The 16,263-nt window shown below is 42.4% G+C and overlaps 1 protein-coding gene across 1 annotated transcript in view; it reads left to right on the forward strand.

Annotated features, from left to right (window-relative positions):
• The window catches only part of CATSPERE (catsper channel auxiliary subunit epsilon), a 180,123-nt gene that overhangs the window by 143,470 nt on the left and 20,390 nt on the right, over positions 1-16,263 (forward strand). The window contains exons 18-19 of the mRNA XM_064383670.1: positions 6,854-6,953; positions 11,223-11,309. Of these exons, the coding sequence (XP_064239740.1) occupies positions 6,854-6,953; positions 11,223-11,309 (187 nt within the window). The remainder of the gene's footprint in view (positions 1-6,853; positions 6,954-11,222; positions 11,310-16,263) is intronic.

Below are 16,263 nucleotides of genomic sequence, written 5' to 3' on the forward strand. Positions count from 1 at the left end.
CACTAAGAAGAGAAAACAGATGACTGAAATAGCAACAAGGACAAAGAAGAATCCTGTATAAGAAAATCAGTGATTCGGCCGAGCGCGGTGGCTCACGCCTGTAATCCTAGCACTTTGGGAGGCCGAGGCGGGTGGATCACGAGGTCAAGAGATTGAGACCATCCTGGTCAACATGGTGAAACCCCGTCTCTACTAAAAAAATGCAAAAAATTGGCCGGGCGCGGTGGCTCAAGCCTGTAATCCCAGCACTTTGGGAGGCCGAGGCGGGTGGATCACGAGGTCAAGAGATCGAGACCATCCTGGTCAACACGGTGAAACCCCGTCTCTACTAAAAATGCAAAAAATTAGCTGGGCATAGTGGCGCGTGCCTGTAATCCCAGCTACTCAGGAGGCTGAGGCAGGAGAATTGCTGGAACTCAGGAGGCGGAGGTTGCGGTGAGCCGAGATCGCGCCATTGCACTCCAGCCTGGGTAACAAGAGCGAAACTCCATCTCAAAAAAAAAAAAAAAAAAAGAAAATCAGTGATTCTATAAACCGGAGCCTCTCGGGGGGTGAGGGCAAAGGGAGGGATAGCATTAGGAGAAATAGCTAACGTAGATGACAGGTTGATGGAGGCAGCATACATATTCCTATGTGACAAACCTGCACGTTCTGCACATGTATCCCAGAACTTAATTTTTTCTTAAAAAAGAAAGAAAATTAGTGATTATAATAGGCAGGGCTGGATAATGCATAGATGTGGGTGGTACGGGAAAGAGAATGAGGAAGATGAATGACTCAAAGGTGACACCAGTTAGAAGGGATCCTCTACAAACTTCCATCACCGTATCTGTCCATCTTCAAGAAAATGTTCCAGGAACTCTGTCTGCCCTCCTGTTACTGTAGATGAACTGTCTGGGTATCTGTCTCAGGCATGTCCCTCCATTTGTAAGCTAGACCCCCAGTGGCTTTCCTAATCAAGAACATTACTCCTGAAATTGTCTTCCTCTTTCTCCTGCATCATCAACTTTTCCCTCTCTGCTGACTCATCATACAAATATTCAGGTCTTTCTCCCATCAAAACATAAAGCAAAACAAAATCAACAAACACAATCACAAAACAAACAAACAAAACCATCTCTTTACCCTCCTAGCCCTTCAGCTTCTGTGGTCACTGTCATCAACTGTTCTTCCATCCTCTCCCAAATCGCCCTCAGTCTGGCATTTGTGCTCACCACTCCATTGGCACTGCCAGCCAACATGATCAGTGACATCTATTCAGCTAAACCATTGGCCACTTCCTTGATCTCATTAACAAGAATTGACACAATCATTTGCTCTGACTTGAAATATGTTCTTCCTCTGGCTTCCAGAAGAGCTCAGGGTCCCATTTTCCTGCTTCTTTGCTGGTAGCACCCCCCTGATTTCTTAGTTCCTCTCTGATTTCTTTTTTCTTTTTCATGATCTGGGATTTTGTTTTTAATTTTCTTAAGTCTTATGATCACCTATAACTTATAATTTTGTATATATCTCCTCTGCTTTAATCCTTCTAATAAGTTGGCAAAGCACCATTGCCAATCACACGTAATAGAGAATAGCTGTTTAAAGACAATCCTAGTTAAAACTTAGTAAAGAGTTTGAAAGCAGTTTAACTTGCAACTATTTCTTGTCACGATGACTTTTAAAAGGTGACAAGTGTCATCTATAAATGTAAGAAGTGTTTTTATTTAATATTACACATAAACCATTAAAATGCCTTTTAATAAATAAAAAGCAGCATTTTAGATACAGGGAATTCTAATTAGATTAGCAGAATTAAGACGAAAAACATAAACAATGCAATCTTATCTTAAGCCTTTGTCTTTCACTGGCAAATGAACACAAATTAAAAAACAGGTGAGTCTTGCTCAGTTCTGAGACAGTGCAAGGATTTCTCCAGTATTAAAACATATTCATACTAAAATATATTCATATAACTTTAGTCATACACATCAAACTAAAAATCAGTCTCCAATAGGTTTGGGAATGCCATTCTCCTCTTTGTGAAAAATTGAACATTACTCATCAGGTCCAATCATATCCTTAGAAGGGGAAACAGGCATAGCATTTACTGAGTCCAAATTACTGTCAAAATTCAAAAAACTGATCATGTTCCTTTAACCAGAAGCCAGTCTTACTTATCAGGGCTGTCCAACAAAAATATTCTGCCAGTCATTCATGAGCTGAATTCTGATGTATGGAGTCAGTTACACTACAGTACACATGAAGTCATGAGATAATTCTGGTTTGTGAGTAAATAAGGCAGTGGCCAATTCTTTCTGCCTTCTTTTTAGCACCAGTGGAGATCATTTTTGTTCCAGGGATGTACTTCCTGGGACTCTCCAATTGCTCCATCCATGTCTCCCCTCTGTAGATGATGCCTTTGTTCTCACTGGTGTCTGTGGAAGAGGATCCAGACACCTCCTCTGTCTTCCACCCACAGAGACCATGGAGCCTGGTCCCAGTCTTATGCTTACCTCCCTTTTCCGCGGTGTGGCACTGGACACACTTTTAAACAAAAACATGTTTGCTTTTTCCAGCATCACCCATATTTAATTACCTCTTTTGTCACTCAAACTACAAAGGCTCCCCCTTAGAAGCTTGAGCCCCCTCCCTCCACCCCTCCTTCCCTCCACCCCTACCCACTACCCACCTCCTTCCCTCCCTCCCTCCCCACCTCTCTCCCTCCCTCCCTGGCCTCTTCGTATTGGGATGCCCCAAGGCTCAGGGATTTCTCTTCTTTTCTTCATTTTAGCTTTCTCTTTGAATGTCGTCATCCAGTTGCATGAGCCTAGATGTCTCGATATATTGATGTACCCCAACACCATCTACAGCCTGACCATCTCCCCTTGTACCCATCAAGTATGTGTAGGCTATGCTGCAGTAACAAATAAACCCTAGAATCCCAGTGCCCAACTCTCCACGTCATGGTCTAATATATAGAGCGGCAGCATCTGGACATGGTCTCTCCACGTCTGCCGCCGTGTGTGGGAAAAAGACTGGAGGATTGTATGTGATGTAAAGGCTCAGAACTAGAGGTGGTTCCACCCACATCCCTTATCTGGAACCTATTGCCATGGCTCAAATCTAACTGCAAAGTTGTCTATAAAACGTAAACACATACAGTTCCTGAACCCCAGACTCACACATCCACTGAGATGTTAAATACACATATCATTTTTCCACTTAGATGTTGGATAGATATATCAAACGTAACCTGTCCAGAACTGAACTGTTGATCTTCCCCTCAAAACCTGCTCCACCAATAGCCTTCCCTATTTTAAGTGATAGCAACTCCATCCTTCTTGTTGATCTGGCCAAGACTTTGGAATCTCCCTGATTCCTCCCTCTCTCTTATACCCTGCATTAAGTCCATTAGAAAGCCTGTTGGTTCTATCTGTCAGTACCTGCTATTATGCTGACGCAGGCCGTCGTCACTGACCTGGATTATTACAATTGCCTTTTCGTTGCTCTCTCTCTCTTTCCACTCATGCATCCATGTAGCAGCAAGAGTAAAGCATTGAAAACAAAGTCAAAGCACCTTGCTCCTAAGCTCAAAATCCTTATCACTGAGTAAAAGCCAAGCCCTCACAGTGACTTACGAGGTTCTATTTGATTTTCTGCCTCTGCTACATTTCTAGTATTAAACGTCACCTCACTCACTCAAAGGCAGTGGAGCAGCTTCCTTATTGTTCCTCAAGGAAGAGTAGTTTCTATGAAACGGTGAGAACAGAAGCCAGACTGCAGGGGATTTACAAAATATATCAGAAGTTTTCAAGTAGAGGCAAATGTAGTCTACACTGTTTTAAACTTTTGGCTGGAAAATAGAAGAAAGAGACAGGAATTTACCTATAGAGAAAAAAACAAAATATGATTTGGATTTTCTTAATGAGGAAAGATAATGAGCTTGTTTACAGTTTGCAGATAAAGAAAGGAAGGTTAAAAATTAGTCATTTTGATTATAGTAATATAGCAGACTGAGCTAAGTTAAGTCACTCCCTACCCACGATAGACATGTGAGCCTGGATGAAACATGACAAAAATATTTTGTACATAACTAAGCTTGAAAGAAAGAAGGCACACTCTCCAGAAGTGAAGAGAGAACTGAAAGTTAGAGCAATGCTCTTCAGCCTATCTGTGTATCAGCTTAGGAGTATTGGCTCAGGATAATAGAACTAGAAATTAGAAGCCAGGTTTTAAAGCTCTGTGAGGCCAAGAGGCTCTTTGATAAATTCAGGATATATTAAGAGCTACCTAGTCAAAAAAAAAAAAAAAGAGAGAGAGAGAGACTAGAAAACTCTGCTTAATGCCCAGGTTAGCCACAGGGAAAAGTTGTAACCTACGTGAATTCATAGGCAAACCTTCCGCAGACCCCCCAGGGTCAAGGCCCGAGAAGTTATGGCATCAGAATACAGAAAATTAAAGTCATGGCTAATACAACAGGACAGCCACAGGATTGTCTAACAGGTTTGCAGGTCCACAAAGAGGTCTCTTTCCCAATTCCCAAAATGGAGCTGCCATCATGGGAAAGTTACAAATTGCAGGGAAGAGTTGCCAACTAGAAACATTTCTGCATTTCTTAGGCTTCATTAGTATTATACCCTACATTGAAAAACATTGATGAAAATAAGTCATGCTTACATAGACAAGTATTGTTTCAAATGTTTTCAATGGTATAAATAAAACATTATAAAAGATCTTTACAAACCCAGAAATTATGGGTCATGTAATTTATACTTATTGGCACTAGATGGCACTGTAGCATATTGCGCTTGCAAAAGATGCCCGCTCAGTTCAATTAAGATTTTTTAAAAATAAAATAAACAGCTTGCAACTAGTTCTTAATAATTTAAGAATATGGCCAGGCATAGTTGCTCACACCTGTAATCTCAGTGCTTTGGGAAGCGGAGGCGGGAGGATGGTTTGAGGTCAGGAGTTCAAGATGAGCCTGGGCAACATGGTGAGACTTCCCATCTGTACAAAAAAATGTAAAATGTACTGCATGTGGTGGCACACACCTGTAGTCCTAAAGTTAGGAGGACTGCTTGAGCCCAAGAGTTAGAGGTTATAGTGAGCTATGATTGTGCCACTGCACTCCAGTTTCTGTAACAGGGCAAGACCCCATCTCTAAAATATATATAAATAATAATAATTCGAGAGTCTGATGACTTTTGGAAGATGCAAACATCCTGCTTTTTCCAAAGCTGCTAGAATTAGAGCTTTGAATCTCTGAAACTATACAAAAACGCATGTATGCCTACACATGTGTGCATTTGTCTGTAGCGAAAGGGTCCCAGAGCTCTCATTCGAGTTTTACAATTCTCTGTGGCCTTCCTCCCATCAGAAAAGAAGCCAAACACCCACTCTGCAATCTCTAGCTAGTCACGCCTGTTTGAGAACTAACCTTGTGAGTTCATTTCCTTATGATTTCTCAAAACTAAATAGGATGGACAGAAAATAACCTCTCAGGTACCAGTTTTTGACATTTAAAGTGTTTGTCCCCAGTGTGTAAGAATGGGACAATAAATGCTTTTAATAACAAGGGTTGGACGGTAGCAAGTTGTAGCAGCCCTAGAAGGCCAGATACAACTGCGATAGAAGCAGAGATGTAGACAGTGCCTAGAGGCCACTGTCGAGGAGCTGCTATTTTCTGTGCATAGACACAGAGCTGTGAGTGAAGCAAGTTTTATCAGAAGGTGGGACAACAGTCCCAGAGCCAGCGGCCTCCAAGCAGGTGCCTGATGCTAAGATCCTAAGTGAAATTCTACCCAATTTCATTCATAAATATGCGAGTAACTGACAGAGAAGGAAAACATGTAACCATTCTTACAGTCGCAAGTTCTGGTATACAAAGGCATGACTTCATCACTAACTGAACTTTTAGCTCTGATCTCAAGCCTCTGTGTTCCCATGGTAGCAGGAAAAAAATATATTAATATGAAACACCACAGTCCTTTTGAAAACGCACTGTTTGAGGTAAAGGAGCCCAATGGGTCCTGTGTCTCCAGTCTCAGCGTCAAGGCAGCGGCACCCAGTCCATCTCGGACTCTCCTTGCCGGTGCCTGCTGTTGGCAGAAGTTGTCATCCATCCTCTGAGCATGGGCGAGGTATGACTATAGATCCAGGGAGCTCACAGGCTACATCCACCTCTCAGCCCTGCCTCAGCTTACCGACACCTCTGATCCTTCCAGACTCAGCCACACCTTCCAGCTGGTTCCTCCTCCCAGGGGGCTCTGCAGCTTCTCCGTTGCCATCATAGTCATTCTGTGGTTTCATTCTCTAGTATATCTAGTACATAATAGGCAGCCACTGAATATATGAGCTAAAGGACACTAGGGCATCCTGCTCTGCCCTTGCTCTGCCCCTTCTCCATCCATCACATCCTTCTGTCTTTCTCCCTGCTAACACCCATGGCAGCAGTGCCTAAGCTAGCTCACTTGATCAACAGATGGCCCCTGTCCAAGGAAGAGAACTCAGAGTTCCAACTGGTCAAAAAGTAAAACATTTCTCCTTCATTACTATCAGGTTTTATTTTGAGAGCTGAATGAAATAACATCTGTGTATTCATCCAGCTGTCAAAAGACACCTATACAGTAGGTACTGTTATTATTTTACAGAAAAAAAAATCGAGACTTCAAGAGTTTTAGCTAGTAGGTAGCGTGGCCGAGCGATCTAAGGCACTGGATTAAGAGTTTAAGTAACTCCCCCAGAGTCACAAAGCTATAAAGTGATAAAGACAGGATTTAAAGCTAAGCACATCTGACTCGGAAGCTGGAACTCTTAACCACTTGATTTCATATTAAACTAGTATCTTTCTGTTTGCTGTTTCTTTCAGATTTGATGATAACGGCTATGTTAAAGACGTCGAAGCAAATTTCATAGTGTGGGAAATACACGGCAGGGCTGACTATAGCTTTAATAATACCATGGCGCAGGTATGGCGTTTCTGGATTTAACCAGAATTTAGCATGCAACTAGACAATGTCTTTCTGTTTTAAAATTATATATAAGCGATCTAAGGAACATAGAAAAAGGCAGCAGTGGGTAGAAAAAAAATCACCTCTAAATTAAATTCTATGGCTACTAAAATTCATTTATGAAAAAAAGATGTTGTCACATAAGACAGACATAAAGGGGTCAGAAAAAATAAAATAACATTTGCAGTAGGATGATGCAACTACATGAGTCTTCTTTTCTCTCCAAACTATGCTCAGTGTTTGATTATTTATGAGTCTGCTTTGGCTTCAGGACATTTGTTACTTTTGCACTGAGTCAAACGGACACTCCAGGCTTCATCTCACTTGACTTCTCTGCATCATTCGACCCCACCCTTTGGCTTCAGTGTCCCTACACCCTCCTGATTTTCTTCCACACACCGTGGCTGGTTGCTCTTGGCCTCCTTGAATCTCCCTTATTCTGTCCTTTCACTCTGTGGGCCACAGAGTGTCCTTACCATTCCCAATCCACACATGTCCCCTCCCTGTGTGGGCCTTTCTGCCCTGAGGACCTCCTGTCGTGATGGAGCCTCTCTAGAAGTTCTCAGCACTGATTTCTAATATCCCCCACAGATTTCACTCTCAAAAAAAAAAAAAAAAAAAAAAACAGGGATGGCTCTTTCCAAAGTAATGTTCTTATCTACCAGACACCTTAATTATCCAGAAGTATAACCCACCTAGATGGCAGCCAAGAGAACTGAGTTCCACCTGCCACCCCCAGAGTATTGCAAGAATTCTCTCTCTCTCTCTCTCTCTCTCTCTCTCTCTCTCTCTCTCGAGTCTTGCTCTGTTGCCCAGGCTGGAGTGCAGTGGTGTGATCTTGGCTCACTGCAACCTCTGCCTCCCGTGTTCAAGTGATTCTCCTGCCTCAGCCTCCCAAGTAGCTGGGACTACAGGCATGCACCACCACGCCTGGCTAATTTTTGTATTTTTAGTAGAGACAAGGTTTCACCATGTTGACCAGGCTGGTCTTGAACTCTTGACCTCAAGTGATCCACCCACCTCAGCCTCCCAAAGTGCTGGGATTACAGGTGTGAGCTGCCGCACCCAGCAATTGTCTTTCAATTATGTAACCAAATACATCCATCCCACCACACATTCCACCTGTGCTTGTTCAGCACCCAGTACGTCAGTTCTCCTGGTCTGCTTCCTCTGCACAGTCTCAGCCCTATACTGTTACATCCATCTTCCCCTTGGTCCAGACTCCCGTCACACTCTTCCTTCGCAAAGCTTTCCATTATACCTCAAGGTTAAATGCTGTAGATCCTTCTTCAGTAAAAGTGCCTCGGAGGATAACCCCTTCCCCACCATTCTATCACACCAAGAGTACTCTTTCTCTCACCCCATATATTTAAGGGTAAGATTTGGGCTTGATGTTCTCCCTCATCCATAGTATCATTCCTGCACTTGATCTTAGCCAAAAGGCCACCAAGAGATCTAGTATCATTTCCAAGTCATTATCTCTTCGCTCTAAGTAAAACTCCATTTATTTGAGGCTCCTGCCATTCAGTTGACATCTATGCCATCCCTACTTACTGATATCTTATACTGAGAACTGGATCTTTTCTTCCTGCCTTGGAAACAATCATAGTTGACTCCTGAATTCTGCCATCCATCCCATAGGGTCATTACTGGGGAACTTTCTAAACAAGGACTACATTTCCCAGACCCATTTGCATCTCAGAGCAGACCTCAAGTGATTGCCTCCCTCAGCCTGCCAAAGTGCTATAACTTTTTTTCTGGAAGTGATCAGCTCCAAGATAGGAATTGAGCAACTCTGATACAGGCATGGAGAAAACAGAAGATGGGGCCTGCTATCTTTCTTTTAGCAGAAAGATAAAGCATAGGAGGGGCCATATGACTGGTTCTCATGGCTGGAATGTGAGCAGAAGTCATATGTGTCACTTCCAGATGAAATGCTTAAGAAGGAATCACGGGAACCCTCACATTTTCCATCGTACCTCTCATCAGTGTATTATAGCAACAAGTAAGGCTGGAGTTGATGAGAGCTGGAATGTAAGGAGCCACTAGACATCAAAAGCCTTGGTTCCTAATTTACCGCTTTGAGGAGAGGCACCATCAGAACCATCTAACGGGGGCATCTGCATTGGACTATATGTGATCAAGAATTAAACTTGTATTCTGTAAATCCCCTGAGAGTTGGGATTTATTATTGCAGCACATAGAGACTATCTTGACTAATATAGCTGCCCCTATCAAAACTGCATTTAAGGACTGGGGGTGGTGGCTCACACCTATAATCTCAGCACTTTGGGAGGTTGAAGTGGGAGGATCGCTTGAGCCTAGGAGTTCTAGACCAGCCTGGGCAATACAGTGGAACCTCATCTCCACACACACACACATTTTAATTAGCCAGGCATGGTGATACACACCTATAGTCCCAGCTATTCAGGAGGCTGAGATGGGAGGATCGCTTGAACCCAGGAGGTCAAGGCTGCAATGAGCTGTGATGTCACTATACTCCATCCTGGGTGACGGGGCAAGATCTGTCTCAAAAAAAAAAAAATTGCATTTCAGTTCAAACAGTTCCTCCTCTGCCTCAACCCCCAGTTTTGTAGCTCTCTCACTGTTATTCACACTACTCCAGTCTCCCACTTTCTCTCATACAACCTGGACGTCTGCTGTACTGAACCTTCTGCTTTCTCCTTCTCGCTCACTCTCATGTTTCTTCCCTTCCCTTCCTATCCAGCTCGAGCTCCGTAATTCAGTTCTCCGCCACCATCTTGCCAATATCTATTTCTCTGTAGCTCTATCTGTATTTCATTTTCCCCAGTATTGTTTCTGCTTGCTGTTAGGGCAACTTTAAACACCCATTTTCTGCTTTATCCATGCCTGTATCTGTTGCTCAATTCCTATCTTGGAACTGATCACTTCCAGAAAAAAAATTATAGCCCTTTGGGAGGCCAAGGCAGGCAATCATTTGAGGTGACTCCGAGACCAGCCTGGCCAACATGGTGAAACCCTGTCTCTACTAAAAATACAAAAATTAGCTGGGTGTGGTAGCACACCCCTGTAGTCTCAGCTACTTGGGAGGCTGAGGCAGAAGAATTGCTTGAACCCAGGAAGTGGAGGGTGCGGTGAGCCAAGATAGCGCCACTGCACTCCAGCCTGGGCAACAGAGCAAGACTCCATCTCTGAACAAATAAATAAATAAATAAATCTTGGAAAATTACAAATAGAAACATCTTTCACCTAATGAAATATAGATACAAAAAATTATAGCAAATATTATATTTAATGGTAAAAATGTGAATACTTTCACTTTGAAATCAGGAGCAAAACAAGGGTGGCTGTTATCGCCACTTTTTTTTTTTTTTTTTTTTTTGAGCTGGAGTCTCGCCTGTTGCCCAGGCTGGAGTGCAGCGGTGTGATCTCAGCTCACTGCAGCCTCTGCATCCCAGGTTCATGTGATTCTCCTGCCTCAGCCTCCCAAGTAGCTGGGATTACAGGCGCATGCCACCACACCCAGATAATTTTTCTATTTTTAGTAGAGACCGTTTTCACTGTGTTGGCCAGGCTGGTCTCAAACTCCTGAACTCAGGTGTTATCACCACTTCTATACAACATGATTCCTGAAGATCTTCGTTATAAATAAAAATATAATAAAAACAAAAGGTATAAGGATGGGAAAGAAAAACATAAAACTGTCATATTGACAGATGACACAACTGTTCACATGAAACAATTAGAATTACTAAGTGAGTTTAAGAAATTTTCTCAGCCAGGCACGGTGGCTCATGCCTGTAATCCCAACACTTTGGGAGGCTGAGACAGGAAGGTGGCTTGAGGCCAGGAGTTCGAGGCCAGCCTTGGCAACATGGCAAGTCTCCATCTCTACAAAAATTAAAAATTAGTCAAGCATGCTGGCACACGTCTGTAGTCCTAGGTACTTAAGAGGCTGATGCAGGAGGAACACTTGAGCCCAGGAGCTCGAGGCTGCAGTGAGCTGTGATCATCACAGCATTGCAGCCTGTGCAACAGAGTGAGACTGTCTCAAAACCAATTCTCTAGACACAAGATCAACATACAAAAATCAGTTGTCAGTTATTCCTCTGTATACCAGCAAACATTTAAATAATGAAAGTTTTAAAAATACAAAATGTTCGATAGCATAAAACATTAAATATTTAGGAATAAGTTGATATGAAAACTTCTACCTACCCACATATATATGCAATACTTCCACAGAGCGGTTGTTTACATACAGCACAGACATGGAAGTCAATGATTAAACTTAACAAGCACCTCCCGTTAGAAGAAGTCTGGGGACCTGAGGTAAGAGAAACGTTACCTTGCAGATTGTTGGTTTTGAATAACTAATCTGGCATTTTGCTATTAACAAAAACTTGATAGAAATACTTTGGATTTAAATTTGTTTTGGTAAATCAAATCCTATTTTTATATTGAATGGTATCATAGTATTTTTTAAATGCTTCATCTTAATTTCTGTTTGATCTTTTGTTGATTCTATTTGAATTTTCACTGCTGTAAATATGTGTTTTCGGATTACTAAATATCTGTTAAACATGTAAAAACATCAAGAGTGAGTCTTTGTAAAGACTACCTAGCTCCCTGGCTTCTTCACATTTTACTGAAAAATCAGGTCATCAATGAGGATTTCCCTGGCACCATATGGAAAAATTTAATCATCACTTTCATGAAAGTCCATCTCTCCCCTCCCTATTTTCTTTCTTTTCTTTTCTTTCTTTCTTTTTTTTTTTTTGAGACAGAGTGCAGTGGCACAATCTCAGCTCACTGCAACCTCCACCTCCCATGTTCAAGCAATTCTCCTGCCTCAGCCTCCCGAGTAGCTGGGACTACAGGCATGTGCCACCGCCTCCAGCTAATTTTTGTATTTTTAGTAGAGATGGGGGTTTCACCATGTTGGCCAGGCTGGTTTCAAACTCCTGACCTCAAGTGATTCACCCGCCTCAGCCTCCCAAAGTGCCGGGATTACAGACATGAGCCACCGTGCCCAGCCTCCCTCCTCTACTTTATTTAATATCATTAGCATTTATAACTATATGACACATTACATAGCCTACTTTTAAAATCTTATTTATTATCTAGCTCCCTTACTAGAATGTAAGCTCCATGAGGAAAGCAAATTTTGTTTTGTTCTCTGCATCTGATCTATTGTAGGTGCTCAATAAATATTTGTGGACTAAATTAATTAATTATACATGATATACCTATTATAAAGAGTAATTTTCTAGTATTTAAAAATCATAAGGGGGCCAGGCATGGTGGTTCATGCCTGTAATCCCAGCACTTTGGGAGGCCAAAGCGGATGGATTGTTTGAGCCCAGGAGTTCAAGACCAGCCTGGGCAACATGGTAAGACACCCATCTCTACAAAAATTACAAAACAAAAAAATTAGCTGGGCAAGGTGGTGCATGCCCGGAGTCCTAGCTACTCAGGAAGCTGAGGTGGGAGGAGCACTTGAGCCCAGGTGGTTGAGGTTGCAGTGAGCCCTGATCAGGCCTTTGCATTCCAGCAGGGGTGACATGGTGAGAACTTGTCTCAAAAAAAAAAAAAATTAAAACATTAAAATCATAAGGAATTAAATCAGTTAAAACAAAACTTACCCTCCTGACTTTTTGTTGAAGGGCATCCAAGGGTCTGGAGTTAGGAATAGGTGTGAATGATAGGTGAGGATGATATCCCCAAATCTTACAAAAGGTACCTAAATATTCTAAGATTCTTGGTTCAATCGGTATGATATGGTACAATGGTTCTCAAACTCCAGCATACATCAAAACCACCAAGAGAACTTGTTAAAATAGATTGCTGGGTCCCACTCCCAGAGTCTAATTCAGCAGATCTTGGATGGGGCCGAAAAATTTGCACCTCAATGCTACTGATACTGCTGATCTGGGGACCACATTTAAGAACAATTGAAACAGTAGCATACAGTCTAGAAAGACTCTGGAGTGCCCACGCCAGGCCCTAAATGTTCGATTCTACTACATGAGAAACATAAAGCTCGCCACTGAAAGGGTGAATTCAGTCTGAAGTCTGAATATAATAGAAAGCAGGTACCCACAAAGACTAGGTATGCCCTCATGAATAAGGCTACACTATGTCTTAACATGGCAATCAGGGCAGCTTTCTCCCTGAAACATACACCTGAAATGAAATAGAAAGCCTTTCAGTTCTTGGAGCTACACTGATTGCTACATAGTCCTTCTGACTCTACAAGAATGAATGACGCCTACATTTTTAAACAATCAGGGAAGTAGCTCTGGGGCCTGTAAATTCTTCGGGAAAAAACTGAAGGGTTCATAAGCTAAAGTGGCATTTTCACAGGTTCTTCTGTTAAGGTTGGAGATTGAGAAGGAGAGGGAGAATGTGGATACTGAGTGGTTGTCTGCATCCATATGATACAGAATTGGATTTGAGTTTCTTGACGTGGCTGAAAATACTAGATTGAGAAGTCCTTGGCTAAAAATTGAGTATCATGCATGAGGCTAGGGGAGTTGTTGTTTTTTTGTTTTGTTTTGTTTCGTTTTGTTTTGTGACGGAGTTTCGCTCTTGTTGCCCAGGCTGGAGTCCAGTGAGGCTATCCCGGCTAACTGCAACCTCCGCCTCCTGGGTTCAAGCGATTCTCCTGCCTTGGCATCCCAAGTAGCTGGGATTACAGGCACTCGCTGCCTCACCCAGCTAATTTTGTATTATTGGTAGAGACGGGGTTTCACCATGTTGGTCAGGCTGGTCTCCAACTCCTGACCTCAGGTGATCCACCTACTTCGGCCTCCCAAAGTTCTGGGATTTACAGGCGTGAGCCACCATGCCTGGCCAGGAGATTTGTTTCCTAAGAGACTGGGTGATTTGATCAAGTTGACTTTCACATGAAAAAAGAAGGGGGAGAAGACAATAATGGCAGGGGAGGGGAATTTAATAACGTAATAGGAAGTACCAGCAGTGAGTGCTATCTTTCTGGCAGTGACACAGAAAAAAAGAGCAAGACTCAATAGATACCATCATTCATATTAAGAAATAACTAAATAGGAAACAGTGTAAATAGTCCTGCCTGTCTATATACAAAAATATATAATGATACAAGGCTATTAAGTCTTTACTAGCAATGCTTCGTTGTAATGATATACACAGTTTCTGAACATTTAGACTATACGACGTGCGTTCCCAATTAAACTCATGTTAAAATTCCATCTCCAATTCGACAGCATTGAGAGGGGGAGCCTTTCAGTGGTGATTGGATCATGAAGGCAGAGCCCTCATAAGTGGATTAATCCATTCATAGATTAATGGATTCATGGGATAATGGATTCATGGGTTTCATGGGAGCGGGACTGGCAGCTTTATAAGAACAGGAAGAGAGACCCGAGCTATCATGCTCTGCCCCCTTGCCCTGTGATGCCCTGTGACACTTTGGGACTCTGCAGAGTCCCTACCAGCAAGATGGCCCTCACCAGATGCCACCCTTCGACCTTGGACTTCTCAGCCTCCTTGGAAAGGAATGAATTCGTTTTCCTCACGAATTACTCCATTTCAGGTATTCTGTTATAAGCAACAGAAAACAAACTAACACACAGGGAAAGCCTCCTCAGCTCGGCACAGGTTGTTCAAGCTGTGTTTCTAGAGCACGTGACTCAAGCTGTGGAGTCCCTCCCCTGCTTTCTTGGGGCTTCCTTCCCTGAAAGACTGCCACCAGACAGGGCAAGTATGGCAACATGGGCAGACAAAACATTAAGAGTCTTTACAGTGATGCTAACTAAAGCCAAAGGAGATATGACAAGCCTGTGTTATATGAAAATTCCTTGACAGTACAGGTCAATACAACACCATGTACAACAAAATTCTGTTCGTCTTATGATCTCATCCTTTACTTTCTATACAAATATCTTCCACACTTTTCCCAGAAGTCTGTCAAAGTAGAGCTGGAACATATGTGTTGTTCTCTGTCCCTGATTACTATGTACTTCCTTGGTCTTTCGCATCCCAGTACCGCTGACATGAGGAAGGAACCCATAGCCAAGGCAACCAGGCAGGGTGTACCCACAGCTGAGTAGCAAGTGGGCCTTCTGCTCCATTTAGTCAGACTGTGTTTTTGGCTCAACTCATACCTGTGGTTACCAGAATATAAATGGTAAGCCACCTTCTCCTCCTAATCTTCTTTCTTATTTTGAAAATCATTTTTTATTTTCATTTTTACTATGTAATATATGCATGTAAAACTCCTCCTCATCTTGATGGCCTACACGTTACTCCTAACTCAGTTATGTAACGTGTTACATTTTTATCTGGAACACATTTTAGCCTAAAATTTTATTACTCAAACGATTCTCCTTCACCCTGGCTGGGGCACGGCCACTCTGATGAAGGACCTCTAAACACTGCTGTCATTGTCGCATCCCTCATCATTCATTCGCACTCCTAGGAGAGAACCTGGGTTGGCAGAGCTGCCCTACTACTGCCCCAGCTATGTCCTGGGGTAGGGAGCAAAAGAATCTGTGCCTGTCAGCTTTTGGAATGAAAGGTGGAGACTTGGAATTACCCTCATTCTCATGATTTCCAAGAGGAACCAGAGTTCTATTAAAAATGATAATGGACTCTGGGCAGACAAAAAAAAAAAGACAAATATCCACAAACATTGCTCTCAGGAAAAGGTGATACTTAAAATGAAGAGTACAGTCATGCATCACTTAACAATGGGAATATGTTCTGAGAGATGCTTTGTTAGGCTATTTTGTCATTATGCAAACATCACAGAGTGTGCTTCCACAAAGGTAGATGGTATAGCCTACTATATAACGAGGCCATATGATATAGCCGATTGCTTCTAGGCTGCAAACATGTACGGCATGTTACTATACCAAATAATGTAAGGAAATGGTAAGTATTTGTGCAACAGGGATTTTTCAGCTCTGTCGTAATCTTATGGGACCACTATTGTATATGTGTTCTATCAGTGACCAAAACATTGCTATGCAGCACATGACTGTAATTGATTATTGGAATGGAAGTAATAGTATGTCAGATATGTCTGTATCCTCACATTTCATGATATCCAGGAAAGTAACAGCAGGCACAATCAGAATTGTACCATGCATCTGAATAAAACAGCTTGCAAAAATTTCAGGCCAGGTGTCATGGCGCATACCTGTAATTCCAGCACTTTCAGAGGCTGAGGTGGAAGGATTAAGTCCAGGAGTTTGAAATAAATCTGGGCAACATAGTGAGAACCCATCTCAGAAAAAAAAAAAAA

Source organism: Aotus nancymaae, unplaced genomic scaffold (assembly GCF_030222135.1).
Source record: "Aotus nancymaae isolate 86718 unplaced genomic scaffold, 86718_ANA_hifiasm-v0.15.2.pri h1tg000032l_0, whole genome shotgun sequence".
Lineage (NCBI taxonomy): Eukaryota > Metazoa > Chordata > Mammalia > Primates > Aotidae > Aotus > Aotus nancymaae.